This window comes from Osmerus mordax, chromosome 5 (genome assembly GCF_038355195.1).
Source record: "Osmerus mordax isolate fOsmMor3 chromosome 5, fOsmMor3.pri, whole genome shotgun sequence".
Lineage (NCBI taxonomy): Eukaryota > Metazoa > Chordata > Actinopteri > Osmeriformes > Osmeridae > Osmerus > Osmerus mordax.
In genome coordinates, this window is record NC_090054.1 from 18,207,897 (window position 1) to 18,234,783 (window position 26,887).

The following is a 26,887-nucleotide window of genomic DNA, read 5'->3' on the forward strand; positions in this document are numbered from 1 at the left end:
GAGGGAGGAGGTAAAAGACGGATGAGGGAAGGAAAAGAGAGAAGCGGAAGAAGGGAGGAAGGCATAGAGAGAGATGGGCTCAGTAAGAATGAATGAGATGGTTAGGAGGGAGAGAGGGAAACACCTCCAATCCTTCTTTGCCCTGCCGACCGAGTCTACAGAGTCTACTGTGTTGTTGCCATGGAGAGGAAGGCAGGGAGGGGCAGCCAACAGGAAGCCTCTCAGGCCCCTGGTCAATCATAAATATATTACTGTCTGTTATCATTTCATTACCCTGTTTACAGAAGCATTGTGGGGCTGCTTTCCTGGAAGCTACAGGAAGTCCGCCCAGAACAACACACATTACACAGGTGGCTGTCTGGTCTGGATGCAGTTTTGGTTGAGATTGACTCGTGCACACACACCAAGGGTACAGACACACACACCTATTCATTCAAGCAGACGACCTTCTCCATTCACCCCTGTGGCCTTTTGTGTTGTTCTGGACGAGAATAGCTGTATTCTTTTCTGATACCAAAACTAAAACAACCTCCATGTTTAAGTCAAATGTATTATCAATCTGATAGTAAGTATTCCTGTATGACATTGTGTCCACATTTCAAGTCAAAACATTTTTCATTGCCTTGTTCCTTTATCAGTCTCAAAACTTTATGTAAAAATGTATGTCAAGAATGACCTGCTTCGATGCTAATTTCCAGGAGACTGTTCAGCAGCAGAGTACTACCAGCCCACGCTGTGGGAAGACAGGGTCAGCGTGCTGTATTAGCCATGTTGGACAGCAAATACTCCTCTGCAGCTGTCTTATACATACAGCAGCAACACTCTGCCATTCATTCACTGATCATTTCCTCTCTCTCTCTCTCACCCTCTTTTCACACTTTATCTTTCTCCCCTGCAGATGAAAAGATGATGAAAACCTCTCTCTTTCCTTCTATTTACAATTTGGAAATGAATATATTTCCTCATCTTCCCCTGCTGATGTGAATAGATGCAGTCTGTCTCGATGTGTTTCTGTGCAGATTAATGAATAGTACCCCTTCTCTCTCTCTCTCTCTCTCTCTCTCTCTCTCTCTCTCTCTCTCTCTCTCTCTCTCTCTCTCTCTCTCTCTCTCTCTCTCTCTCTCTCTTTCTCTGTCAATCTCTTTCTCTCTCACTCCGTCTTTCACTGTCTCTTTCTCTCTTTTTCTATCTCTCCCTCTGTCTGTTTGCCTCTCTCCTTCTCTCCAGCGCCTCGCTTCTGTGGGGCTGGATGCCAAAAACACAGTGTGTGTTTGGGACTGGAAAAAAGGAAAAATCCTGGCCACAGCAACCGGACATTCAGATAGGGTGGGCGTGCGTCTGTGTGTGTGTAAGTGTCTGTGTGTGTTTGGTGTGCGCGTGTTAATGGTTTGGCTGTCTTTCAGATCTTCGATATATCCTGGGATCCCTTTCAGCCGCACCGGCTGGTGAGCTGTGGAGTGAAACACATAAAGGTGAGACCCTGAGCTGGAGGGGAGACACTGGCTAGGGAGACCACGCTGCAGCCAGCACTAGATGGAGGACACACAATGGATCTTAAACCTACTTCAGTCCTGCTTCAAATGAACACAGCCGGGTCAACTAACCAATAAACTTCACAGAAGGCTTTTGGCAGCACCAGACTTGGCTAAAAGTCTGGCAATCCGTTGTTGTGGTCTGTAGCCATATGCTTTTGCATAAAACTGTTAGAGTAGAGGGCTTTAGTTGACACTGACGGCTCAGTCTAGAAGAGGCTGGCTAGCAGCTCTAGCCGGTCTGGAGAGAGGACGGCAGCCCTGCGAAGAGCAGTTGGGGGATGCCGCTCTCCATTGGGTCTGAAGCGGTAATGTGCTCTGTCATTTAGCTCCTGAGGGGCAGTTTTCTTTACTGGCCCCTTGACACACACACGCACATACATTCATATGTTTTCTTTCAGTTCCTTGTGCGTACACACAAACACACATACACATCTTCTCAATCGCATGCTTACACACACGTACTGTACAATACACAAACACATACAGTGCACACATCTCTCCTGCTCCTTCTCCGACTGTGTACACAACATACACTCTAATACACAACGTTGAGGTGCTCTTACGCTAAAATGCACACACAAATGTAGGATCGACGCACACATACCCTTACACTCTCAAGAACGGTCTTTATTTCTCTCTCTTTCTCTTTCTTTCTGTCTCTCTTTGTTTATATCACCCTCTCTCTCCACCTTCATCCCTCCCTCACTCTTCCTCGTAGTTCTGGGCTCTGTGTGGAAACTCCTTGACTCCTAAGCGAGGGATATTTGGCAAAACTGGCGACCTGCAGACCATCCTGTGTGTGGCGTCGGCCAAAGATGACATCACGTACTCGGGGGCACTGAACGGTGACATCTACGTGTGGAAGGGACTCAACCTTGTCCGCACGGTGCAGGCTGCTCACGGGGTGAGTTACATGTGCTGATTCACCTGAATCCTTGTACTTAAAGCCACACTTGAGCTGGGATCTGTTTGAAGTACGGTATACCCTGGGTGGCATACAATATATTGTATAATGTGTGTGTGTGTGTTTAGGCCGGCATCTTCAGTATGTATGCCTGCGAGGAGGGCTTTGCTACAGGGGGCCGTGATGGCTGTATCAGGCTCTGGGACGTGGACTTCAAGCCCATCACCAAGGTGGACCTCCGTGAGGCAGAGCAGGGCTACAAAGGTAGGTCGCTTCCCCACCATTTGGTCAAGAGTTGAGGGAAGGCTCGACTCTTGAAGATGATGTTATTTACCCAGAATGCTCAGCCAATCGTTGGTACGCTCACTCCAATTTCACACTACCAGGAAGACCGAGAGAAGATTTTAGAGTTCCCAGTGGACTCTCCAGCCATAACTGTTGTTAATTGACAGAGACAGGAGCAGGTGTGAAGTTAGCGACGGGCTAATTGTTAGTGCCTGTGATCTATTAAACATCACAGAGGGGTTTAGGTATGCTAGGCAACGTTAGCGGCTAGCATTCCCAGTCTCTCAGTCCTGTGGGTCGCCATGGCAGCATTGGGGCCCTGGGCGAATCAAAACCATGTCACACTCTGCTTGTCTGTCTCACTCCCTGGGGGATTCTGGGTAATTAAAGAGGGGGAGGGGGGAGGTAGGAAAGATATATGGGAAGGGTGAGGGAAAGATAGATCGGTTGAGCAATACACCGTGTCTAAGCTCACAGGAAAGGGAGAGAGTGTGTGTCGAGATTAGGAATGTGAGTTTTCTTTCCTGACATGCAGGTCGACATGCAAGCTTCAGATGTGTAGTTTGTGGGTGGGGGCATGTGTGGAGAGCTAACATCATAATGGGTGTGTGTGGAGAGCTAACATCACATGGTGTGTGTGGAGAGCTAACATCACATGGTGTGTGTGGAGAGCTAACATCACATGGTGTGTGTGCTGGTCTCTTGAGTCTTTTCTCCTAATTTCTGCCCTCTTAAATAATGAGCCCCTTATTCATCTCCTCTCCTTCTAAAAGGAAGCCCTTTACTTTTTGCTTCCTAGCTTATTTCCCCTATATGCAGAATGGCACACAGTAAATACACTTGACTGGAACACCCCAAGGGGTCACAGCTGAAGTGTGTTCAAGAGAGCTAATTGACCCTGGTTCACCTAGTTTTGGTTGCCAGGTATTTACTGTAATTTAGTAATCCTGTATTCACAAATGGCTTGCCTTGTTGGCGGTTGCCAAGTTCTCTGTTGTCTGTTTAGGATGTCTGTTTACTGTTGTCAGCATGCAAGGTTTTGGTTGCTGGGTGTTTCTTTATCAGTTTATTTTTGCTCCAGTGAACAAAAACATTTTGTGTTAATGAGATTACGCCGGGAGAGGATTTTGTGCACTGACAGTTAAAGACTGAAAGGCAACAAATTATTCCTAATTTTCATAATGGATGTCCTTCAGACCCTCTGTGTCTTCTTCCACTCTCTACAGTTGATTCCCCGTCAACGTTTCCACCTCTGTCTCTCTCTCTCTCGTCAGGTCTGTCCATCCGTAGTGTCTGCTGGCGTGCCGACCGGATCCTGGCCGGCACCCAGGACAGTGAGATCTTCGAAGTGATGGTCCGGGACAGGGACAAGCCCCTGCTCATCATGCAGGGTCACTGTGAGGGAGAGCTCTGGGCGTTGGATGTCCACCCCAAGAAGCCCCTGGCAGTGACGGGCAGTGACGACAGATCCGTCCGGTTAGACAACCTCCAGTTTTTTTCCCACCAGCTTGATCCAAATCGTCCAACCTGTCAGCAGGGGTTTCACAAACACACATCCACTCGCTGTCTCTTCCAGACACACAATCCTTGGCACACCAACTCTCTACACACCATGTCTTAATCCTTCTCCAATCCACCACTTTCCCCCAGAGTTCAGAATACAACAGCTCTGCTTCCAGAAAGATCTACTATACTAAGTATTACTATAGAGCTGTCAAATGGCAGCCTCAGTACAAATAGCTCAGTGTGTGTGTGTTTGTGTGTGTGTGTGTGTGTGCTTGTGTATTTGTTTATGTGATAATGAGGTGTCACACCTGCTAACTCTAGGACAATCCCTTCAGAATATACCACCGGTCTTCATAGGGATACAGCTCTTTATGGGTACAACCAGGGAGCCAATTAGTCTGACACACACACACACACTGACGCACACACACACACACACACACACAGAGGAAGAGACGGAAGAACACCAGCAGCATGTCAGCAACTTAATTCAAACCTTCATCTCGCTGTCTTAACAAGCTCATTATAAACTTTTGTCGTGCTAGCTGTCTGTGATTTTGTCGGTTCACTGCAGTTTTAACTGCGATTCTTGATAACTTTAGCAGAAGTTATCATGGCTCATTAATCTGTATACTACATTACTATAGTCTACAGTGATTTGCCAGCTCACTGCTGATTGGTCTGAGCATGTGTCCGTCTGATGCTCCTAGGTTGTGGAGCCTGGCTGACCACGCCCTGATCGCGCGATGCAACATGGAAGAGGCGGTCCGTAGCGTGGCATTCAGCAACGATGGTTCCCAGCTGGCCCTGGGCATGAAGGATGGCTCATTCACTGTGCTTCGAGTCAGGTAGCTACCACACACACACACACACACATATCTAGCCTTTAATCACCCACCTTCTACAGTAAACCCTAATATTTCTCACACACACCTTCTGAGAGAGGGCTTCATTTTGTGTTTTGAACTATTTCTGTACAGTGTTTTGTTTAAATGAATACATATATTAGATGTTTTTTGAAGGTTCTCAAAAGTCTCAACACACTTTTTTTTCTACAAATCTCTGTGAGACCTTGATGCCTCATGTAAAGGCAAAAATGGAATGCCAACATCTCCATTCACCGTGTCTGATAAATCCTAAACAGACCGTGCACAGGGTGAAGCAGTCTGCAGTTTCAGCCGCAACAACAGCCTGGCCTCAGTTTAACAGCCCCCTACCGAGCAACAGATTTCATCATATTACCGTCTGATTGCAGGCTGCAGTTTAATTTACTATTTCCAAGCCTGAGAGCCTAGGTCGGCCGTGCTTCCATCACGGAACAGTAAATTGGTCCACTGTGCCGTTAATCAATACGTTTGAACTGACTAATCCTCCAACACAGCACTTTGATGTGGGCTTTCACTCGTATTTGCATGAAGTCTATCAAGACTTCCAGCCCGTGGTAGCAAAGAGGGAGCTTTATGATGAGATTGGATTTAATGCAGCCCTCGCGAGGGCAATGCTGTGCTGCTGTTGATGTTTCTGCCTGGGAAGCTGGTAGTTGGAGAGAGTGCGACTTGTACGTTTTTGACTTTTTCTCTCTCTTCTCTCTCTCTCTCTCTCTCTCTCTCTCTCTCTCTCTCTCTCTCTCTCTCTCTCTCTCTCTCTCTCTCTCTCTCTCTCTCTCTCTCTCTTTATATCTGTCATAATTTCACCTGTTTCCTTCCTCCCATTCTCTTCCCCCCCTTTCTCTGGATATGCCTCTTCCACTGTCTCTCTCTTGCCCCTCCCTTTGTCTCTCCCTCCATCCCTCTCCCTCCCTCTCTCTCTCGTAGGGACATGACAGAGGTGGTCCACATCAAGGACAGGAAGGAGGTCATCCACGAGATGAAGTTCTCCCCGGACGGCTCCTACCTGGCGGTGGGCTCTAACGACGGCCTGGTGGATGTGTATGCCGTGGCGCAGCGCTACAAGAAGGTGGGCGAGTGCAACAAGTCGTCCAGTTTCATCACACACCTGGACTGGTCCGTGGACGGCAAGGTCCTCCAGACCAACGATGGCGCCGGAGAGAGACTGTTCTACCGCATGCCGAGTGAGTCCTAGTCCCTCAGCATAGAGTCCAAAGTATAGTATACGTCTTGGGAAAATCACTGATCTGAAATGACAGGATTGGTAAACAACCGTGTACAAGAAATTATGCTTTCATCTATCCAGTCATGTTACATCTGAGATAATGTTTGGATCATAGAGAGAACTTCATATTGATGTTTAGTCTATTGACTGAGTCCATCTCAAAGTCAGACTAAAGATCTAAGGACGTTTTGTCAGCAAGAGTAATATGTGCTCTGCATTCTGAATTGACATAGAAAGTTTAGTTCAAACGACTGTCTGCACATGCCTTGACTGTTTTGTTCTCTATTTCCACTGTGGGAATGACTCACTTTTTGGTGAGAGAAGGGTCCTGCAGGCCTTACACTGTCCTCCCCTCTCCTTTCCTCTCATCCGCTCTTCTCCCTTCCCCTCACCTCTCACCTCACCTCCCTTCACCTCTCACCTCACCTCCCCTCACCTCTCACCTCACCTCCCTTCACCTCTCACCTCACCTCCCTTCACCTCTCACCTCCCTTCACCTCTCACCTCACCTCCCTTCACCTCTCACCTCACCTCCCTTCACCTCTCACCTCACCTCCCTTCACCTCTCACCTCACCTCCCTTCACCTCTCACCTCACCTCCCTTCACCTCTCACCTCCCTTCACCTCTCACCTCACCTCCCTTCACCTCTCACCTCCCTTCACCTCTCACCTCACCTCCCTTCACCTCTCACCTCCCTTCACCTCTCACCTCACCTCCCTTCACCTCTCACCTCCCTTCACCTCTCACCTCACCTCCCTTCACCTCTCACCTCCCTTCACCTCTCACCTCCCTTCACCTCTCACCTCACCTCCCTTCACCTCTCACCTCCCTTCACCTCTCACCTCACCTCCCTTCACCACTCACCTCCCTTCACCTCTCACCTCACCTCCCTTCACCTCTCCACACCTCACCTCCCCTCTCCTCACCTCTCACCTCACCTCCACTCCCTTCACCTCTCACCTCACCTCCACTCCCTTCCCCTCTCCTCACCTCTCACCTCCACCCCCTTCCCCTCTCCTCACCTCTCACCTCAACTCCCTTCAACTGTCCTCACCTCTCCCCCCCTCATCCTCATGGTACATTAGTCTGTGAACTGTCTGTACTGGAACTGTTGATGTGTTCTCATCCAGCGACTTGTTCAGTATTTATACACACAGCCATCAGCCTGACGGTAAACAGCAATTACCACAGGCACATTGAGAGGAGGTGGATGGCAGCTAGTGAAGTCTCATGCAGGGTACGCACACACACACATACACACACACACACACACACAAGCAAACACACAGAGACGTGATTGTACCTTCCTTTCTCATCTCTTATGTTGTCAGTGTTTCCAGGAAAGACAGCTCTCTACGTCGTGATCCCTGAAAATCTAGACAGCTTATCTGCCTCCTCTCTCACTCCCACACAGCACACACTTTCCCCTATGTGTGAGTGTGTGTGTGCATGTGTGTGTGTGTGAGAGAGAGTGGACTTGTCAGTGTGTGTGACTCAGGGATGTCCTTAGGTGTTAAGTGTCAGAGAAGAGACAGACTGTCTTCAGTGACGGCCAGAAGGCCACCACAGGTGACACCCCAGAAAGCAGAGAAGCAGAGAGAAGGGAGGGGGGAAAGAATGACGAGAAGGACAGAGAGAGAAAGAGATGGGTTAGAGAGAGAGAAAGAGAGAGAGGATTAGTAAGAAAAGGAGGTTTACAAAAAAAGAGAGAGGGCAGATTAGAGAGAAAGAGAGAAAGAGCGAGGGGTAGAGAGAGAGAGGGGGGGGAGAGAGAGAGAGAGAGAGAGAGAGAGAGAGAGAGAGAGAGAGAGAGAGAGAGAGAGAGAGAGAGAGAGAGAGAGAGAGAGAGAGAGGGGGAGAGGGCATTGTCTGCCTCTTTAGATTGCATTCAAGTTTTGTCATTTGTGTGTGTAGGCTGAATTGTTTGTACATGCTGCATCATGTTTTCTGTGACCTGTTCATGTCACGTTATCTCACAATTACAGAAGTCAGGGGAATTTCATAGCAGACGTAATTAGATAAGTCACCAGAGTGCTGCAGATGAGATCTTGAAGGATGAATGATTTTTCTCATTTCCCTAGTCCAAAAAAGATGCCGGATAGCAGTCTGCTCCTTCCTCCTTGGGGGGGAAATCAAGACACACGCATACACACACACCAGCACATACACACAGAGCACACACAGAGCACACACACACAACTACCCACCCTGTGGGGCGAACCCTAATTAAAAGAGCGCTCTACAGGTTATTTAGGCCTCCAGACAGAGACAGGATCCCAGCTCCAGGCTTTGGTTCTGGTTGCTGTTTGTTTTCTCCTTTGTTCCAATTAGAGCTCTTGTAACTTCAGGAAGGGCTGTATAATTACTACCCACACCTCTTTCCAGAGTATGGTTAGGGAGGAGAAGGGTGAGTTCATCATTAGACACTATTCGACCTGGTCAATAGCAGGTCAGAAGACCTTTCTTGAAAGACCCTGCTTCTGTTTATACATAAACAGGACTTCACATTGACCGGAAAACTGTCACCAGAGTGACCACTTTGTAAGAAACTCATGGCAGAGATTATAATTGATCTATTTTATGATCTTCCTTTGCAGCTGGGAAGCAGCTGACTAAGGAGGAAGTGAAAGGGATCCATTGGAGCTCGTGGACCAGTGTGATTGGTCCAGAGGTGAGCGGGATCTGGCCCAAGTACACAAACATCAGCGACATCAACTCGGTGGACGCCAACTACGCCAGCGCCGTGTTGGTCACCGGGGACGACTTCGGTCTCGTCAAACTGTTCCGCTTCCCCTGCTTGAAAAAAGGTCTGGAAATATCCTCAAAACGTTAAAGTACTCTTAGTTTGCAGGATGTCAAGTTCTCTCTCTCTCTCACACACACACACACAGTCTTTCTAGCTCTCTCTCTCTCTGTCTGTCTGTGTGAAGGGGCCAAATTCAAGAAGTTTGTCGGTCACTCTGCCCATGTGACCAATGTGCACTGGTCACATGACCTCCAGTGGGTGTTGACCACGGGCGGGGCGGACCATTCTGTGTTCCAGTGGCGGTTCCTACCCGAGGGCGTCATCAACGGCATAATAGAGACCAACGTACAAGGTACCCACTCTGAGTTATGGACCAATATCTTGTGGAGAGACTTATATACAGTACCAATATCATGAAATCATCATTGCATTCCATTTGTATAGCCCCTTATACAAGCAATTCCACAGAGAGCTTCACATACGCCCATAGAACTGCCCCTAAGTCAGCCTATACCCTCAAGGAAGACAAGGAAAAACACTAACATACAGCAGTACACTTATAGGGCTCCTAGGAGACCAGCAGTAAGTCCAGAAGACTGACCTGTAGATCGGTATGGATAGCCAGTGTGCCAGCATAATCTCATACCAGAGACCAGTGTGCTGTAGGTTCATGGATTGATGCCTGAGATTATTCATTTACATCCATTTTTGCTCTCTCTCTCTGTCACTCTTTCGCCCAGATGACCATGCAGACTCTAACAGCGAGGAGTCTGACTCTGACATGTCTGATGTTCCGGAACTGGATTCTGACATTGAACAGGAGACACAGATCAACTATGACAGACAGGTACTGTACTGTAACATGAAAAACATTAAAGACAAACACTGGCCATCCATGGGGCTTTGCTGCTGTGCTGATACTGGACTTCTAACAGCTGTACAGACAGCAGACTATGGCAGATCTGTGCCTGCTGTGACTCTGTCTGGGATTCTGTCATTATCAAGTCTTTATTGAGTCACTGTGGCCGTTTGTCAATCAAAATCCAGGCTTTTAATCCTGACACAGACATTGTCAGAAGCTCAACATATTCAGACAAGGTGCCGAGTTGAGATACGGTGATTCTGACTTTGTAGCAAGTGGCTGGGCGGTGAGGAGAGGAGAGTGGAAGAGTGGAGAGATAAGATATTCTAATATGGACTCTGCTATCAGCAGCTTTGTATTGGGATCGCTGCCGAGCCGGTCTAGCGCTCGCTCAGAGAACACCGGGGGTTGCCATGGCATCCACCGCATGCCTTATCTTTACTGGCAGCTGGCTGCTGCATCTGTCGCCGTGACGATGCGGTTGCCATGGTTCTCCCGGAGCAGCGCCATGTGCTGTGTGTAGATAGCAAGAAGCTGACAGATCAATAAGTGTCCTTCATAAAAGTTTCTACTGCAGGTGAAATTAAAAGGCTGTCTCTTCCAGCTCACTTTAGTATGTTCTGTACCACTTAGCATTTTGTAATTAGGCTGTTTATTTTCTGGTTGGCTGAAGCATATTGTGTTTAATGCGCTGAGGTAGGATTTAAACAAGATCATCATTTGTTACGTTTAACAACAACATCCTAGCTGAATGTTATGTAAACAGATAAGAATGTGATTCAGTCAGACTGCTTATTCTGTGTTGGCAGTCATGAGGATGATAATAATGTACTGTATGATGATGATGATAATGTACAGCATGTTGTGTGTGTGTGTGTGTGTGTGTTTGTGTGTGTGTGCAGGTGTATAAGGAGGACCTGCCTCAGCTCAGACAGCAGGGGAGAGAGAAGAAGCTGCAGGTGGGCTCTCTGAAGCGCCAGCGAGGCCCAGATGAGGGACTGAGGCTGCAGTTTGTCCACGGGTAGGACCATTTTCTCTGTGTCTGTGTGTGTCTGTGCGTGCCTGTGCGTGTGTTCATATTTGCTGCACGCAAAATCAAAACCTCTCCGATCTCCATACAGACAGGCATTTCAAACATGTCGGGTCAGCTTGTCAACATTTTTGAAGATTTCCGTTAGTGTACATTTGTTTCCTAAATCTTTTCAAAGGCATGCGAAGTTCCTTATTCAGCAGTCTCTATTAGAGCTGTGATCTTTCGCAGTGCTGGCAGGCATTTGTCCCTTAATACTCTCAGTCAGGCTTACAGACCCCCTGGAGGCAGAAAGTCAAGTGTTTGTACAGAAGAACACACACACACTCTGAACTTTCTCATTTAGAATTCCTCACGCACTCCACAGGCCACTTGAAAAAATGTGTCGAAAAGTGTGAGTCCTGTTTTTATCTCGAAAGCCTGGAGTTCTCCTCACAGAAAAGCTTGGTGTTGAGTGGTGTGTGTGTGTGTGTGTGGGCAGGTACCGTGGTTACGACTGCAGGAACAACCTGTTCTACACGCAGACAGGTGAGGTGGTGTATCATGTGGCGGCGGTGGGCGTGGTTTACAACAGACAGCAACACGTGCAGCGTTTCTACCTGGGCCACGATGACGACATCCTCTGCCTCACTGTGCACCCACTCAAGGACTATGCTGCTACTGGGCAGGTACTCACTCACACGCACACACACAGTCACAGAATGCAGACAATGGATACACTCACAAGTTGCACAAACACAAACTGGCAATATTCGAGCATATTCTACCAGACACACACTCTCTCACACGTACACACACACTTGTGTCCTGTGTGTGAGTGACACTAGTCATTCCTGTGTGTGTGTGTGTGTGTGTGTGTGTGTGTGTGTGTGTGTGTGTGTGTGTGTGTGTGTGTGTGTGTGTGTGTGTGTGTGTGTGTGTGTGTGTGTGTGTGTGGTGTCTGCAGGTAGGCAGGGACCCAGCCATCCATGTGTGGGACATCCAGACCCTCAAGTGTTTCTCCCTCTTAAAGGGCCACCACCAGAGAGGAGTGTGTGCCCTCGACTTTTCCGGTACGTCACCATGTATGTATGTGTGTGTGTGTATATGCATGTATATGTGTGTGTGTGTGTGTATGTACTGTATATGTGTGTGTATGTGAATGTATATATGTGTGTGTATGTGTGTGTGTGTGTGTATGTATATGTGTGTGTGTGTGTGTGTGTGTATTGACCTGTGTTGTTGCTGCTCCCCCTGTGCAGCGGATGGCAAGACCCTGGTGTCAGTGGGGATAGACGAGTACCACTCTATCGTGGTGTGGGACTGGAAGAAAGGAGAGAAGCTGGCCACTGGCAGGTACTGCTAACACCCTCTTCATTCTCAGTCAGCTGTGAAGGGGGGTCAGATGGCTGAGCGGTTAGGGAATCGGGCTACCAATCAGAAGGTTGCCGGTCCGAATGCCAAGTGATGTTGTGGGCAAGGCACTTCACTCTACTTGCCTCGGGGGGAATGTCCCTGTACTTGCTGTAAGTCGCTCTGGATAAGAGCGTCTGCTGAATGAGTAAATGTAAGAAGATGGTGAGGACAAAGATAAGAGTGAAAAGGAAGCTGTTGATGATGATGATTGTAAAATGTGTATACACCACGCTCTAGATAACAGTATGAAGATGAGGGTGCGTTCTCTGGTGCTGCCCCAAGGCTGTGGAGCAGGATTCCTCTGTGCGTCCGGTCTTCCCCTAGCCTCGATATATTTAAATCCTGCCTGAAGACCCGTCAGATTATCTTGGCTTCTGAATCTCTATAATGTAGGGTCCTAGTTTTCCTGTCAGGGCAGTGTGTGGTTTCTCTTGTGTATGATGCTCTATGTACTTAATTCAGCTTTGTTGCTACTGTACAGCACTTTGGGTTTTAAATATGCTATATAAATACAAAATATTGATTAATTGATGTATCGAAAGATAAAGAATAAGCCATTTTTACTGGTAACGACTCACAGTGCATGAGACAATTACAATAATGGACATGGTGGTGTTTTGTGTGCCACAGGGGTCACAAGGACAAGCTGTTTGTGGTGAAGTGTAACCCAATCCTCATGGATAAGCTGGTCACAGTGGGTATGAAGCACATCAAGTTCTGGCAGCATGCAGGTAGGTCAACTATGTATACTCTACCCCCTACCTGTCTGTCTGGTATTACTGCATTAAAGCCTGTCTCACCCTGGGAGAGAACCCGTCTTTCTCATAGATTTATTTGGCCCTCAATAAAGAATTATTACATTCAAGTATTAAAGTATAATTAGGTATATATTATATATTATTAAAAATTAAAAGAAAGTTTCAACCCTTCTGTATATATTATGATTATAAATATGTATATATACTTTATAACAAGTAAGAATTAGGGACAGCTTTAGTTGTTCCTAAGAAAGCAGGATTTTCTACTGATATCTCCGCTACGTGGCCTGTCAGTGTCGAACAGAGTTGGACCCCCTGTGTGTTTCCCAGGCGGGGGCCTCACCTTCAGGCGGGGGGTGTTTGGGAACCTGGGGAAGCTGGAGAGCATGATGTCCGTGTGCTACGGGCGCACGGAGGAGCTGGTGTTCTCGGGCGCCGCCACGGGCGACGTGTACATCTGGAAAGAACCCAACCTACTGAAGACCATCAAGGCCCACGACGGCCCCGTCTTCGCCATGTTCTCCCTGGACAAGGTAGAGGACGATGTGCCCCCTCATCCGCTTCATCTATCTTGTTAGAAAAGCTTGAGGGTCGAGGCTTTAGGTTGGTTTAGGTGCAGTTCTATGGTTGTATGTAAAGCCCTCTGTGACATTTAAAAAGGGCTTTACAAATACTTGATCTTTCTATATTTCTATCAGTATTTTAAGTTCATCGAGGCAGTTGCGGCAAACTTGTCTGAATGATTATGACTGAACTTGTTGTATTTTTTGCCCGCTCGTTGTTTAACACACTTTTAATTGGTTCACACCCATCCTTTTACTCAGTCTATCTTGCTTGTACAGTATTGAAGTGTCATATTCAGCTGCTGGCTATGAAAATGAACATGTTCAGCTCTGGTGAACGTTAAGTTCTCAATTTAGCTGCCCTGTGATGAGGAGCTAGAGGGAAATGTGTTGAGTCACTGTAGTTCTCTGTGTGAATGTTTGGAGGCAAGCACAGCCTCATTGGACAAAGTGATTGAGCCAACCTCGTTAGGAAACCATTTGACTAAATGGTCATTTTGGAGCCTGTCATTGAGCCGTGTGTGTGTTATCATAATGCTTTCACTGATAGTTGATATAGCAACATTAGCACATCATATGATGCTGTGAAACCGTGCTTAGATAAATGGATCGTTATCTTCCGGCTTCAGTTCAAGGACAAGAAGCAATTTTGTTGTTTTCAAGGAAATAAGTGGAGAGTTTCACTGGAACAATCAGCATTAACTCTCTCTTTCTTTCTCTCTCTCACACACACTCTGTCTGTCTCTCTCATGTCTATATATGTATTTTAAGTAGTTGCACTTTAAGTGCAGCTCTGTACAGTTCCAGTCTTTTTTTAAACTCAAAAGTATCATTAGAAGTTAACTCTGCGCTCAACCACATGGTTGAATGTACGAATTTCAGAAGTCAAAAGCATCTCTCTGTTTGTTATTGCTCCCTGTCAATAGTCTCCCGTCTTCAAGCTTTGGTATTCCAGACATTTCTGTCTGCGGCTCAGAGCTGTGTTCCTGTAGAGAGCTGTCAGAATGAGAAGGTGTTGGTGTCAGGGGGTGTTAACCTAGACTGTGATGGGGTTCCTCAAGTCTTTCATCAGAGAAAGAGATGGGGGAGAGGTAGGTGTGCAGCAAGAGAGCAAGGTAGAAAGAGACAGAAAGGTAGAGAGAGACAGTACATTGTGAGATGGAGGTAGAGAGAGAGAGAGAGAGAGAGAGGGAGAGGGAGAGGGAGAGGGAGAGGGAGAGGGAGAGGGAGAGGGAGAGGGAGAGAGAGAGAGAGAGAGAGAGAGAGAGAGAGAGAGAGAGAGAGAGAGAGGCATGTGAGAGTGGGAGGTTGAGAGGAAGATGAGAGGCTGGCAGGTGGAGGGAGAGAGAGAGATGAGAGGATAGTCCTTGGGGAAGTCTGAGATGAAAACAGGATGGGTTGTTACTTCTCGTGCTGCGCCCGTTGGTTGACAGGTGCTGGCTGTGGGGGGAATAATGGAGTCTCTTATGTCTGCTGTTGTGCAGCCAGCACACTTCCTGTGATGATTATTTGATAAAGCTTTGTTGTAATCACGTGGAGAATTTCATCTGCTACACATTGACACGATAAACATCTAGGGATACACAGACAGTATTTTTGTAACTGTCATCTATGCTGTCTTCCTGCTCTTTTATTCCCACCTCATCCTCACTTACTACTAGACACAACGCCAGTGTCAGTTGTCAGTTATCAATGTTCCTAGTTCTATCGCATACCCATACTCATTACATTCAGTAGTGCAGTCGGTACATTTCTCAGTTGACCTGGGTCTTGTGTGACGTTAGGGCTTTGTGACGGGAGGGAAAGATGGCGTGGTGGAACTTTGGGACGACATGTTTGAGAGGTGCCTGAAGACCTACGCCATCAAGAGAGCAGCGCTGTCTCCTGGCTCCAAAGGTGCAACACCCTGGTCTCTCACACATGCTATCTCACACGATTCAAACCAGATTCTGTGTTCCGCCATTGGAAGTCCTGCTGTTGTCGTGTGCTGCCATCTGTGGGCCGTTTGTGGAACTGCGTCTGTCTGTCCCGTGTTCCCCAGGACTGCTGCTGGAGGACAACCCGTCCATACGTGCCATCACTCTGGGCCACGGACACATCCTGGTGGGGACCAAGAATGGAGAGATACTTGAAATAGACAAGAGTGGCCCCATGACCTTGCTGGTGCAGGTATGTGAGGGAATTGTTGTGCACTTCATTAAGCGTCCTGAAAGCTCCTATGTCCTCTCCTCTCGTATTCTGCCCTATCCTCTCCTCTGGAAAATTATTTCCTTTCTGGAGAAGAAATGTTTTCTCTGTCAGTGTACTGGCTGCCTGGCTGCCTTTTGAAAAGGTGTGTATTCCCTCTGGACTAGACAGCCCAGCTCATGGACCCTCTCTGGCTTAATACCTCACCCGTACCCCAGCCCCATTTGTTCTTGATCCCGGCTGGGGTTTCAATGCCTGTGTGTGTGGGTGTAACTCCCAGACAGACTTCTTAGTAGTCTGGTGCCATACCTATCCTCTATCTGTTGCCATGGTGAGCAGATATTGAAGAATGTGTTTGGGAAAATGAAAACGCATTGTTTGGAGCCTTTGTCCTTCACTCCAACTTACTGATGATTGGAGCCCAGGACGTAGGCAATATTTACATTTACATTTAGCAATTTAGCATACGCTCTTATCCAGAGCGACTTACAGTAAGTACAGGGACATTCCCCCCGAGACAAGTAGGGTGAAGTGCCTTGCCCAAGGACACAACGTAATTTTTCACAGCCGGGAACCGAACCGACAACCTTCTGATTAATAGCCCGATTCCCTAACCGCTCAGCCATCTGACCCCCAATATTCTGACTCGGCTGTGTACATAACTCAGTGGTTTTGCGGGTGTATCTGTGTGTGTGTGTCTTTAGGGTCACATGGAGGGTGAGGTGTGGGGTCTGGCGGCCCACCCCCTGCTGCCAGTCTGTGCCACTGTCAGTGATGACAGAACCCTGCGCATCTGGGAGCTCTCTGCCAACCATCGCATGGTGGCCGTACGCAAGCTGAAAAAAGGTACGCCATGACCCACACGTAGATGTGCCGAATTGACCTGGTGCAGCTAAGCGTCTGACCAAACCGGACTTCTGTTTCATTCGGAACGTTTTTTGAATGGTGCCTGACTGTCTGTGTTCCTGCATGTGTTCCAGGCGGACGATGCTGTGCCTTCTCCCCTGATGGGAAAGCCTTAGGGGTGGGCCTGAATGACGGCAGCTTCCTGGTGGTGAACTCTGACACTCTGGAGGACCTGGTGTCCTTCCACCACAGGAAGGAGGCCATCTCTGACATCAGGTTCACCCAAGGTATACGCGCTGACCCCTTTCTGGATTGTCAGGGTATAAATAATGCTTCTTTTTGGGGGGGGGAGTGTTTCAGTTTCGAGGAACGTACTGGATGAAGATGCAATCATTTTTAGGGAGTCAGGTGGCTGAGCGGTGAGGGAATCGGGCTAGTAATCCGAAGGTTGCCAGTTCGATTCTCGGTCATGCCAACTGACGTTGTGTCCTTGGGCAAGGCATCTGGCACGGCCGGGAATTGAACTGGCAACCTTCTGATTACAAGCCCGCTTCCCTAACCGCTCTGCCACCTGACTCCCTATCCTTATACATTCCTTACCCTACAGAACAGCAAATTTACTGAAAACCACTCCTTTTCTCTCTCTCTATATTTCTCCTTTTCTCTCTCTCTCTCTCTCTCTCTCTCTCTCTCTTTCATTTTGTCCTCAGATGCAGGTAAATACCTGGCCGTGGCCTCTCACGACAACTTTGTGGACATTTACAACGTGATGAGCAGCAAGAGGGTGGGAATCTGCAAAGGAGCCTCCAGCTACATCACACACATAGACTGGGACGCCCGAGGTGAGTGCGTGGTAACACCTCTCCCTTCACCTGCTGCTGAGAGGACGTCACGAAACCCGGATTCAGCCAGGATGTCTCATGTGTGGCCTGGTTTGTGTTTCAGGGAAACTGCTGCAAGTAAATTCAGGTGCCAAAGAACAATTATTCTTCGAAGCCCCCAGAGGGAAGAGGCAGACCATACGGAACTCTGAGGTGTGAGAATAACGGAGCAGCGAAGATCAGGGTTCCTTCGTATTAGGCGAAGTGGCCTTAGTTGTCATGGTGTCTGTGTTGTTTCAGATCGAGAAGATTGAGTGGGCCACGTGGACCTGTGTTCTAGGCCCTACCTGCGAGGGCATCTGGCCCACCCACAGTGACATCACCGACGTCAACGCCGCCTCCCTCACCAAAGACAGGAAGTTGCTGGCCACCGGAGACGACTTTGGCTTCCTCAAACTGTTCAGCTACCCCGCCAAGGTAGGAAAGCTACACACACACACATACATGCACAAGCACTCACGCATGCACAGACAGACACACACACGTTTTACACAGACATATCATGAGAAACATAGCAAATGAATTCCCCGTCCTCTTCCTAGGGTCAGTACGCCCGCTTCAAGAAATACGTGGGCCACAGTGCCCATGTGACCAACGTGCGCTGGGCACAGGATGACGCCACGCTGTTGACGGTAGGCGGGGCAGACACAGCGCTGATGATCTGGGCACTGGGGGAGGAGGGTCACCGCGAGAACCGGCCCGTCGACAGCGAGGAGTCCGATGATGACGTCGAGGAGGACGGAGGTACGTTGGGAATTTGTGTACCTGAATTCGTTAATCTTTTGTAGTTTCACTTAAGTTTACGTGTGAGTGTGTTTTTATGCTTGTGTGTGTGTGTTTTACGCTTGTGTGTGTGTGTGTTTTACGCTTGTGTGTTTGTAGGATACGACAGTGATGTGGCCAGAGAGAAGAGTATTGACTACACCACTAAGATCTACGCCGTCAGCATCAGGGAGATGTGTGGCATCAAACCTCACCAGCAGCAGAAGGAGGTGTCGGCAGAGGAGAGGTACACTCCCATACCTGTGGCTCTGTCCAATCAGATTCACCCCAGCTCTCTGTCCCCTCACAGGACCTTGACATTGTCATCTAAACTGACAGTTAACGACATCTTAAAGAGTCGATATGTTACATTTAATGCATTTGAAGAGATTGAATGAAAACCTTCATTGGATTTCGTTTTTCTCCTGTATGTACGTTTATGAGGGCCTCTTGTGTCAAAAATAAGAACTGTCATCTTTCCTCTATTCAGCCTTTCTTTAAACTTGTGAGTGTGTGCGCATGTGCATGCGTGTGTGTAGGTGTGTGTGTGTGTGTGTGTGTGTAGTGTTATTGTTGTATAAGAAGTCAATAGGTGCAGTGTACTGTTGTTTTCCTGATCTCTTATCTGTTGCTTGTTGCTAAGATACAGAGTATTGGTGTGCACACAGCCATGTATGGCTGTCAACTTGATTTGCTTTTAACTGCATTTGAATATATGAACATAGTGACTGTTTTTACTTACTCTTTATTTTTATTTTTATCTGTGAGTTTATGTCGCCTTTGTAGTTTAAAATGCATTCCTCAGTGCTTTGCATGGTTGTGTAATACTAACCCCATTAAGCAGAGGTCAAGAAGGGAATCATCTGTACAGACGGACAGGAGATTATTGAGATCATCTTAAACAGCTAAAGTCGTGAATCTCATATACATATATGAATATATTTATGCTCCTGTTGAAACACAGTGGCTGCTACCTGTTCCCATAGACACCAGTGTTCTCACATCAGACAGTTTTGGAAAACATAAACGCAACCTGCTCTGGGGTTGGTCAGCGTCGTGGCAACGTGATGCTCTTCTATGCCTGCCTGCTGCTCACACCCTTTGTGTTTCTCATGATTCCACACTTTGGAAGCCGTCACTTCCTGCTTCATGTCAACAGAAACGCTTAATATGTCTGTTGTCTTTTAACTTGCATTCCCTTGGAGGCAGGGCATTGTCAAGTAAGTATGACCTCACGTTCTCTGTACACCTTATAACCTGAGGGGGGGTTGATAACACAGGGGTTAAATTTGCACTGACTGCAGGGAGAACAGACCAATAACATCTCTTATTGTTAAGTGGGTGGGCATTCTATACAATAAAGTAGTCACAACATCTCTAGTATATTGCTGTTCCTTCATATCGGCGTTTAAACCTCTTAATCTTGTCTTTTGTTGACTTTGTTGGCATTTCATCTGAGTGAATGTTGACTTATCTGCCTTGTGTTGAGGCTGGCCTTAAACATTACACTCTGTGGCTTTCGCTTGTGTTACTTGTCACTGGTTTGTTTGCCTTGTCTTTCCACTGTGTTTTAATTTCACTGTGTTTGCTCTAATGTTGTGGGCAAACATGAGTCACAGCAGTTACTCATGCGTTACCTGGATGCGTCCTCATCCGATCGTGCCATTATCTTTTATTTATGTCTGTTTTCAGTTGATTAGCCAGAAGGAATACTCCACAGAGTAATGCACAATAAAGTAATGCTGAAGCCTCTCTCCCCTCCTCTATCTCTCATTCTTCTCCATTCATCTACCTATCTCCCTCTCTATCTTTCACACTCCCCTACCTCTCCTCCCTCCCCAACACTGTCTTGTGGGCTGTAAGAGATCACATGACATTGTTTACTCACCCCATCGATGCGGACGGCTATTGAAGCTCTGACACATTTTTACCTTCCTGTACCCTCCCACTCCCTTTCCCCCTTCCTCCTTCCACCTCTTCCTCTCATCTAGGATCTCTAGTGTACAGTTTGCACAGGGACCTCTGGGTATGAGCATTCCTCCCTCTCCACCAACAGTCCCATGCACTACCTCGTTCATCACTCATTCCTCTCTAGACTTTTGGCTCTTTGGAAGCAAAACCTTACAATTCAAACCTCATTGTAGTTCACTCAATGATCGAAGAGAATTGTAGTCTTTAGAGGTGGAGTCAGTAGCATCGGAAATTTCTCTTTGATACTTGAGTGAATGTAAGATCAGAGCTGAATTTGTGCTCCCCCAACCCTGGCTTTCTGGCATGCTGGAGTCGAGGAGCATGGTTCGGTTTGCATCGGGAATGACGGAAGCCTCTTCTCAGGGTTGCCTGTGCATGATGAGTCTAATAGCCTGAAAGCCTGTTAGCCTATTAGCATAGCATAGCTACCGTAGCCTAGCTGCTACCGTAGCTTAGCCGCTAGTAGCCCAGCTAGCTCCCCACAGGGCATGGAGCAGTGGTGTGCTCTAAACCTCTTACTTGGTTCTGTTCACTGCTGTCCAGGGGATCCAGGTAACGTGGGTCAGAGTCTGTCTCTGTGATGTCACGTCCTGTCCTGTTTGTCCTGAATGTTCCTGGCTTCCTGCCAAAGCATGGTGATACTGAGTGATGATTACCCATCTTTCCATCAGACCAGGGTCAACGCCAAATTCAAGATTCTATCTACTTTAGGCGCGCATGACTCCTTTGTCTTGTTAGATTCAATGGTCTACAAGTAAAGTGCCCGCCAGGCGAGTTAAATCAAGCACACCTAAAGTATTTGAAAGAGACCAGATGTTATTTGGAGTGGACCCAGGTCTGGTATTCATCAGCCTTGCATCTTGGCACCCGGCGCTGCGGTTATACACCAGACCACTGCAGCTTCTGCAGAAGACCGTCGTCAAGGTGTATAACTAGCCTTAAGCTTGTGCAATCCTCACTTACTGCCTGTGATGTTGTCCACAAGGCCCACCTCAACGTGTCTTTGTGTATCTGTCTGTAGACCTGTACTCTGTGTGGGTGTTTTTGTGTGTGACTGTGTGTGTGTGTGTGTGTGTGTCAAGCCTATGTCTTTAAACAGGAGTGTTTTTGTAATAGGCCCAGACATTATTAGGTATAGTAAAATACATTCTGTGGCTCATGCATTGCCCATGGTTACATGTGGTTGCACCTAACTGTGTTATATGACTCAGTTGAGTTGAGGTTGGCAATCTCTCAGGAAGTTCTATTGTTGTTTTAGATTGTGATACCCACAGTGTTTGTGTGGCTGCACATAACTCATTAACTACCATGGATAAAGTCTCATTCCTCTGTAGTCTGTGGCATTGTCTGTTACTATTTGTGGTACCTAGTGATTTTTTCTTTAAGAACTTCTGAGAAATACCTGGGTAATTTTAAGTTCAAAGTTCTGTTGCGCTATTGAATATGTTGGATAAGCAGTAGTTAAGATCAGTTATATATGGTTGACTTTCACTTACTTGGTTGAATGATAAAATCCACTATTACCAGAGGCCACGGTGACCTTGTGTGGTCAGTTATTTTCGTCCTCTCTCTCTTTTTCTCTCTCGTTCCCCCTCTCTTTCCCTCTCTCTCACCCTCTGGGTCTCTTTAGTTTTTGACTCACGTCACAAACCAGTCAGAGAGTTACAGCATTAATCATTAGGCCAGTTAATGTCCAAAGGAAATACTGTATCTTGCCATATAAATATCCTGTTTGTCCTCTGTCCCTCCCCCCCTCTCTCATTCGTTCTCTCTCTCTTTCTCTCTCTCTCTCTGTGATTGGTCCAGACCTCCAGTCAGCCGGGCCGCCCCCCAGCCAGAGAAGCTGCAGAAGAACAACATATCCAAAAAGAAGAAGTTAGTAGAAGTAAGTATCCTTACAGTGTGAAACTGTGTCCCTGTTTCACAGTACCTCTTCACTTCACATTCCGCTCTTGAGCACCAAAAAAGTAAAGTACAACAGCAAAAAAACTGGACTATCCGAAGTTTTACCACAAGATTTGACATTTAACGTCTTGAAAGTCATCACACAATTGAATTCCAGTTTAAAACTGTCATGTTCTATCTCGTCTTGTCAGGACCTGGTGCTGGACCATGTGTTTGGCTTCAGGGGTTTTGATTGTCGTAACAACCTTCACTACCTCAATGATGGATCCGACATTGTCTACCATACGGCCGCAACCGCCCTGGTGCACAGTCTCACCACAGGTACACACACCGGGTTAGGGTGAGGGTTAGGGTTAGAACCCCACTATTTCAACTATGGTTATCCCCCAAAGACTTGTGTTTACATACTACAAAGGTGCAGATAGTGATGTGAAGACTATATCTCCTCAGGAACACAAAGCTTCTATCTGGAACACACAGATGATATCCTCTGTCTGACTGTCAATCAGCATCCCAAGTACAAGAATGTTATTGCTACTGGACAGATAGGTAGGTAGAGGGCATGTATGAGTATGCAAGTCCTCTCGTGTGCTGTAGGGAATCTAAAAGGTTTCGCATGTGCATGCTGGTGGTTTTGGACATGTGTGTGTGTGTGTTGGTTACATAAGTTGCTGTGCATGCAAGAATGCATGTGTATTCACATATCGGGGGTGTGAAGGAGATAAGAGATGGATGAATGAGTAACCTCATATTTTATCTGACATAAATAACCTTTTCACTTGCTCGTGTTTGGCTGTGTGGTTTGGCGCAGAGGCTGAGCATGTGCAGATTGGTCTCGGTGCTTGTGTTGCTAGCAAACTCACCTCAGGTCTCATCTGTTCTTTTGCTGCCTCCTTCCACGCCATTTCTCTTGCTTACACGCTGCAGGCGACATGACTGGCCTACCAGGTAAAAAAGCCTCCAGGCTATCCCTTCACTGTACCAGCCCCTTGGGCCCAAATCAGCCGGGTGCCTGTCTTCACAGATCTGAGAGGAATGGATAGGCTAAGCAAGGTCGAAGTTGCCTTTTTTGGCCATGTCGCTAAAGCCTATCCAATCTCCTGATATCGACCGGTGCTTAGGGAATAGGGGCTTGAGGTTCCCAATAGAGGCCTGGTCAACATACCTTTAAGCTTTTACCTTCTCCTGCTCTGCTGTTTCCCTGCAGTCTGCCTATAGTGCAGTGTGTTTTTGTGATTTATGTAAACTACACCCTAAATGAACCCTGGCCTGCACTTAGTCATTCACCGTTTCTTTATGGGATTTAGATCTCTATCTCATTATTATCTCACAATCTCTGTCTTTCCCTCTGTCTTTTTTCTATAGGCACCACTCCCTCCATCCATGTCTGGGATGCCATGAGTAAGCAGACTCTGTCCATCCTTCGCTGTGCCCACACCAAGGGCGTGGGGTACGTTAACTTCAGCGCCACGGGCAAGCTGCTGCTGTCTGTAGGGGTGGAGCCAGAGCACACCATCACAGTCTGGCGCTGGCAGGAGGGTAAGATCCTGGATTCGTCTCAAACTCGGTTCTCACTGAACTTACGGAATAGATCCTACAACTACAAAGCCGTTCCAACTCACGATTGATGTTTGTGATTTCTCCATATGAGTTACATTTACATTTAGTCATTTAGCAGACGCTCTTATCCAGAGCGACTTACAGTAAGTACAGGGACATTCTCCCAGAGGCAAGTAGGGTGAAGTGCCTTGCCCAAGGACACAACGTCATGTGGCACAGCCAGGAATCGAACCAGCAACCTTTGGATTACTAGCCCAATTCCCTAACCACTCAGCCACCTGACTCCCTATTCTTCATGCTTTATTCTATGTTCCTTTGTTTCTCTGACCAGGTGCAAAGGTGACCAGCAAAGGAGGCCACCCAGACAGGATCTTTGTGGTTGAATTCCGACCCGACTCTGACTCCCAGTTTGTATCTGTGGGCATCAAACACATCAAGTTCTGGACGCTGGCAGGCGGGTCTCTCATGTACAAGAAGGGGGTGGTGGGTTCTGTGGAGGATGCCAGGATGCAGACCATGCTCTCTGTGGCCTTTGGTGCTGTAAGTACCAACTGAACTGCTCAACAACAACACCTCTTACACCTACTCATAGTTACACAGCCTATTTTAGGATATACATTCACTTTCACCCTGTGAAACATGCTCGCAAGAACTTTGGTGTTTTTATTTTTTATTTTATTGTATATTTTATTCAATTCTAATCCCACTTAGTACTGCTAGTTTATGTACCCTTAGTATAGATAGTCCACATATTTAAATTTTAGGTCCCTATATGTTTATTGTATCCACCTTCCTGCCAAAGCAAATTCCTTGTCTGTGCAAACTTTCATGGCGAATAAATCCCATTCTGATTCTGATTTTGGTTGTCTCCTCCAGAACAACCTAACGTTCACGGGTGCCATAAACGGGGATGTGTACGTGTGGAAGGATCACGTCCTGCAGCGTGTGGTGGCCAAGGCACACACAGGCCCGGTGTTCACCATGTACACCACGCTCAGGGACGGCCTCATCGTCACCGGGGGCAAGGAGAGGCCGTGAGTCCAGACCTCAGGGTTGCGGCTCGCGTATGATATTGGTGATAACGAGAATGGTGGTTGTGATGATGATGGTTGTTTGTCTCCCTGTGTGTGTGTGTTTTACATCAGTACCAAGGAGGGTGGGGCAGTTAAGCTGTGGGACCAGGAGATGAAGCGTTGCCGTGCCTTCCAGCTGGAGACAGGCCAGCAGGTGGAGTGTGTTCGCTCCGTCTGTCGAGGCAAGGTGAGTCTGGCTCAACACACACTCACACACACTCACACACACACACACGCACACACTCACACAAACACACACACACACTCACTCACACACACACACTCACACACACACACACACACACTCACACACACACACTCACACACACTCACACATACACACACACACACTCACACACACACACTCACACACACACACACACATACACTCACACACACACACACACACACACTCACACACACACACACGGTGAGAGAATCATCCAGTACGTGGCCCCAAAAACACATGTAAACACGCACGCTAAAGGTATCGTCACCGAAAAGTAAAAGCACTAGGACAAAATAGTTTTAAAAATCCCATTGTCTTGTGATGACCGCATCGAGTTGCTGTGTTTTTAGGGTAAGATCTTGGTGGGGACGAAGGATGGGGAGGTGATCGAGGTGGGAGAGAAGAACGCCGCCTCCAACATCATGATCAACGGCCACATGCAGGGGGAGATCTGGGGTCTGGCTACCCACCCCTCCAAAGACATATTCATCTCCGCCAGTGATGACGGAACCATACGCATCTGGGATCTGGCCGACAAGGTGGATTACGAGGAGACGCCGACAACCTCACACTCCCTAACGATCCCAGCCTTTGCTCTCGCTTTACTGTTCTGGTGGCAAAAGAAAAAGCCCTGTGAACACGTTTACTACTGTGTTTGTTGACTGCTGGTGTTTGTTTTTGTGGTAGAAACTACTGAACAAGGTTTCTCTGGGCCATCCAGCCAAGTGTGCCAGCTACAGCCCAGACGGGGAGATGGTGTCTGTGGGGATGAAGAACGGAGAGTTCATCATCCTCCTTACCAACTCCCTCAAGATGTGGGGCAAGAAAAGGGACCGCAGTGCTGCCATACAGGACATACGGTGAGCTGGGCCAACGTGTGTGTGTCTCCATATCTTTAGTTGGTATAATTGTGTATGGATATTTGAGTCTTTGTGTGTGTTCATGTGCGTCTCCACCCTCAGGTTCAGTCCGGACAAACGTCTCCTGGCTGTGGGGTCTGTGGAGAGCACAGTTGACCTCTACGACCTTACTCTGGGTCCTTCCCTTAACCGTGTGGGTTACTGCATGGACATTCCCAGCTTCGTCATCCAGATGGACTTCTCGGCAGACAGCAAGTTCATTGAGGTATAGATTTGTAAAGCAGCGCAAGCCTACAGAACACAGGACACCCCATATTTTCACTGATTCACCCATACAAGCTATGGTAGCAGAGTGAGTGAGTGGTGTTCTGTCTTACATGGTGGAGGCTGGGCCTACGAAACTCCTATCCATTTCAAAGGCTGGGTGGGGGTGGGGGGATGACAGACTAAATATAGTCACACACATATATGGCCGGTCATCATCATTAATAGCCCAGAGCCCCCTTCTACAGTAGTTAGCAAGCAACGTGGAGCTAGTCTTGAGGCGTCTGGCTAGCTTGTAAGACGGTGAGTTATGCAGCTATATTTAACCACTCAGTGTAAACATCACTGGGCCTGGAAGGGAACAGAGCGAGTGGAGAAGACAGAGAGAGTGTACTGGAGACAGAGGAGGTGGTGGGGAGACTGAGAGGGTGAATGGAGAAAGAGTGGGTGGAGGGGGGGTGGAGGGGAGACCGAGAGGGTGGAGGGGAGAAAGAGTGGGTGGAGGGGAGACAGAGAGGGTGTACTGGAGACAGAGGAGGTGGAGGGGAGACTGAGAAGGTGGAGGGGAGACAGAGGAGGTGGAGGGGAGACTCAGAGGGTGGAGGGGAGACAGAGAGGGTGGAGGGGAGACCGAGGGGGTGGATGGAGAGAC

General features: G+C 47.7%; 1 protein-coding gene across 1 annotated transcript in view; it reads left to right on the forward strand.

The window, feature by feature from the left end:
• LOC136942749 (echinoderm microtubule-associated protein-like 6) overlaps positions 1-26,887 on the forward strand; it is a 37,514-nt gene that overhangs the window by 8,933 nt on the left and 1,694 nt on the right. The window contains exons 3-38 of the mRNA XM_067235720.1: positions 1,228-1,326; positions 1,404-1,472; positions 2,254-2,439; positions 2,568-2,703; positions 3,999-4,200; positions 4,941-5,078; positions 6,045-6,301; positions 8,941-9,150; positions 9,274-9,441; positions 9,830-9,936; positions 10,854-10,972; positions 11,463-11,649; positions 11,928-12,033; positions 12,223-12,316; positions 13,007-13,107; positions 13,465-13,667; positions 15,482-15,593; positions 15,739-15,866; positions 16,589-16,730; positions 16,865-17,017; positions 17,441-17,572; positions 17,676-17,764; positions 17,852-18,028; positions 18,154-18,355; positions 18,494-18,620; positions 19,579-19,593; positions 22,151-22,229; positions 22,441-22,570; positions 22,700-22,798; positions 23,615-23,788; positions 24,141-24,349; positions 24,686-24,843; positions 24,955-25,069; positions 25,462-25,650; positions 25,799-25,971; positions 26,074-26,236. Of these exons, the coding sequence (XP_067091821.1) occupies positions 1,228-1,326; positions 1,404-1,472; positions 2,254-2,439; positions 2,568-2,703; positions 3,999-4,200; positions 4,941-5,078; positions 6,045-6,301; positions 8,941-9,150; positions 9,274-9,441; positions 9,830-9,936; positions 10,854-10,972; positions 11,463-11,649; positions 11,928-12,033; positions 12,223-12,316; positions 13,007-13,107; positions 13,465-13,667; positions 15,482-15,593; positions 15,739-15,866; positions 16,589-16,730; positions 16,865-17,017; positions 17,441-17,572; positions 17,676-17,764; positions 17,852-18,028; positions 18,154-18,355; positions 18,494-18,620; positions 19,579-19,593; positions 22,151-22,229; positions 22,441-22,570; positions 22,700-22,798; positions 23,615-23,788; positions 24,141-24,349; positions 24,686-24,843; positions 24,955-25,069; positions 25,462-25,650; positions 25,799-25,971; positions 26,074-26,236 (5,148 nt within the window). The remainder of the gene's footprint in view (positions 1-1,227; positions 1,327-1,403; positions 1,473-2,253; positions 2,440-2,567; positions 2,704-3,998; positions 4,201-4,940; positions 5,079-6,044; positions 6,302-8,940; positions 9,151-9,273; positions 9,442-9,829; positions 9,937-10,853; positions 10,973-11,462; positions 11,650-11,927; positions 12,034-12,222; positions 12,317-13,006; positions 13,108-13,464; positions 13,668-15,481; positions 15,594-15,738; positions 15,867-16,588; positions 16,731-16,864; positions 17,018-17,440; positions 17,573-17,675; positions 17,765-17,851; positions 18,029-18,153; positions 18,356-18,493; positions 18,621-19,578; positions 19,594-22,150; positions 22,230-22,440; positions 22,571-22,699; positions 22,799-23,614; positions 23,789-24,140; positions 24,350-24,685; positions 24,844-24,954; positions 25,070-25,461; positions 25,651-25,798; positions 25,972-26,073; positions 26,237-26,887) is intronic.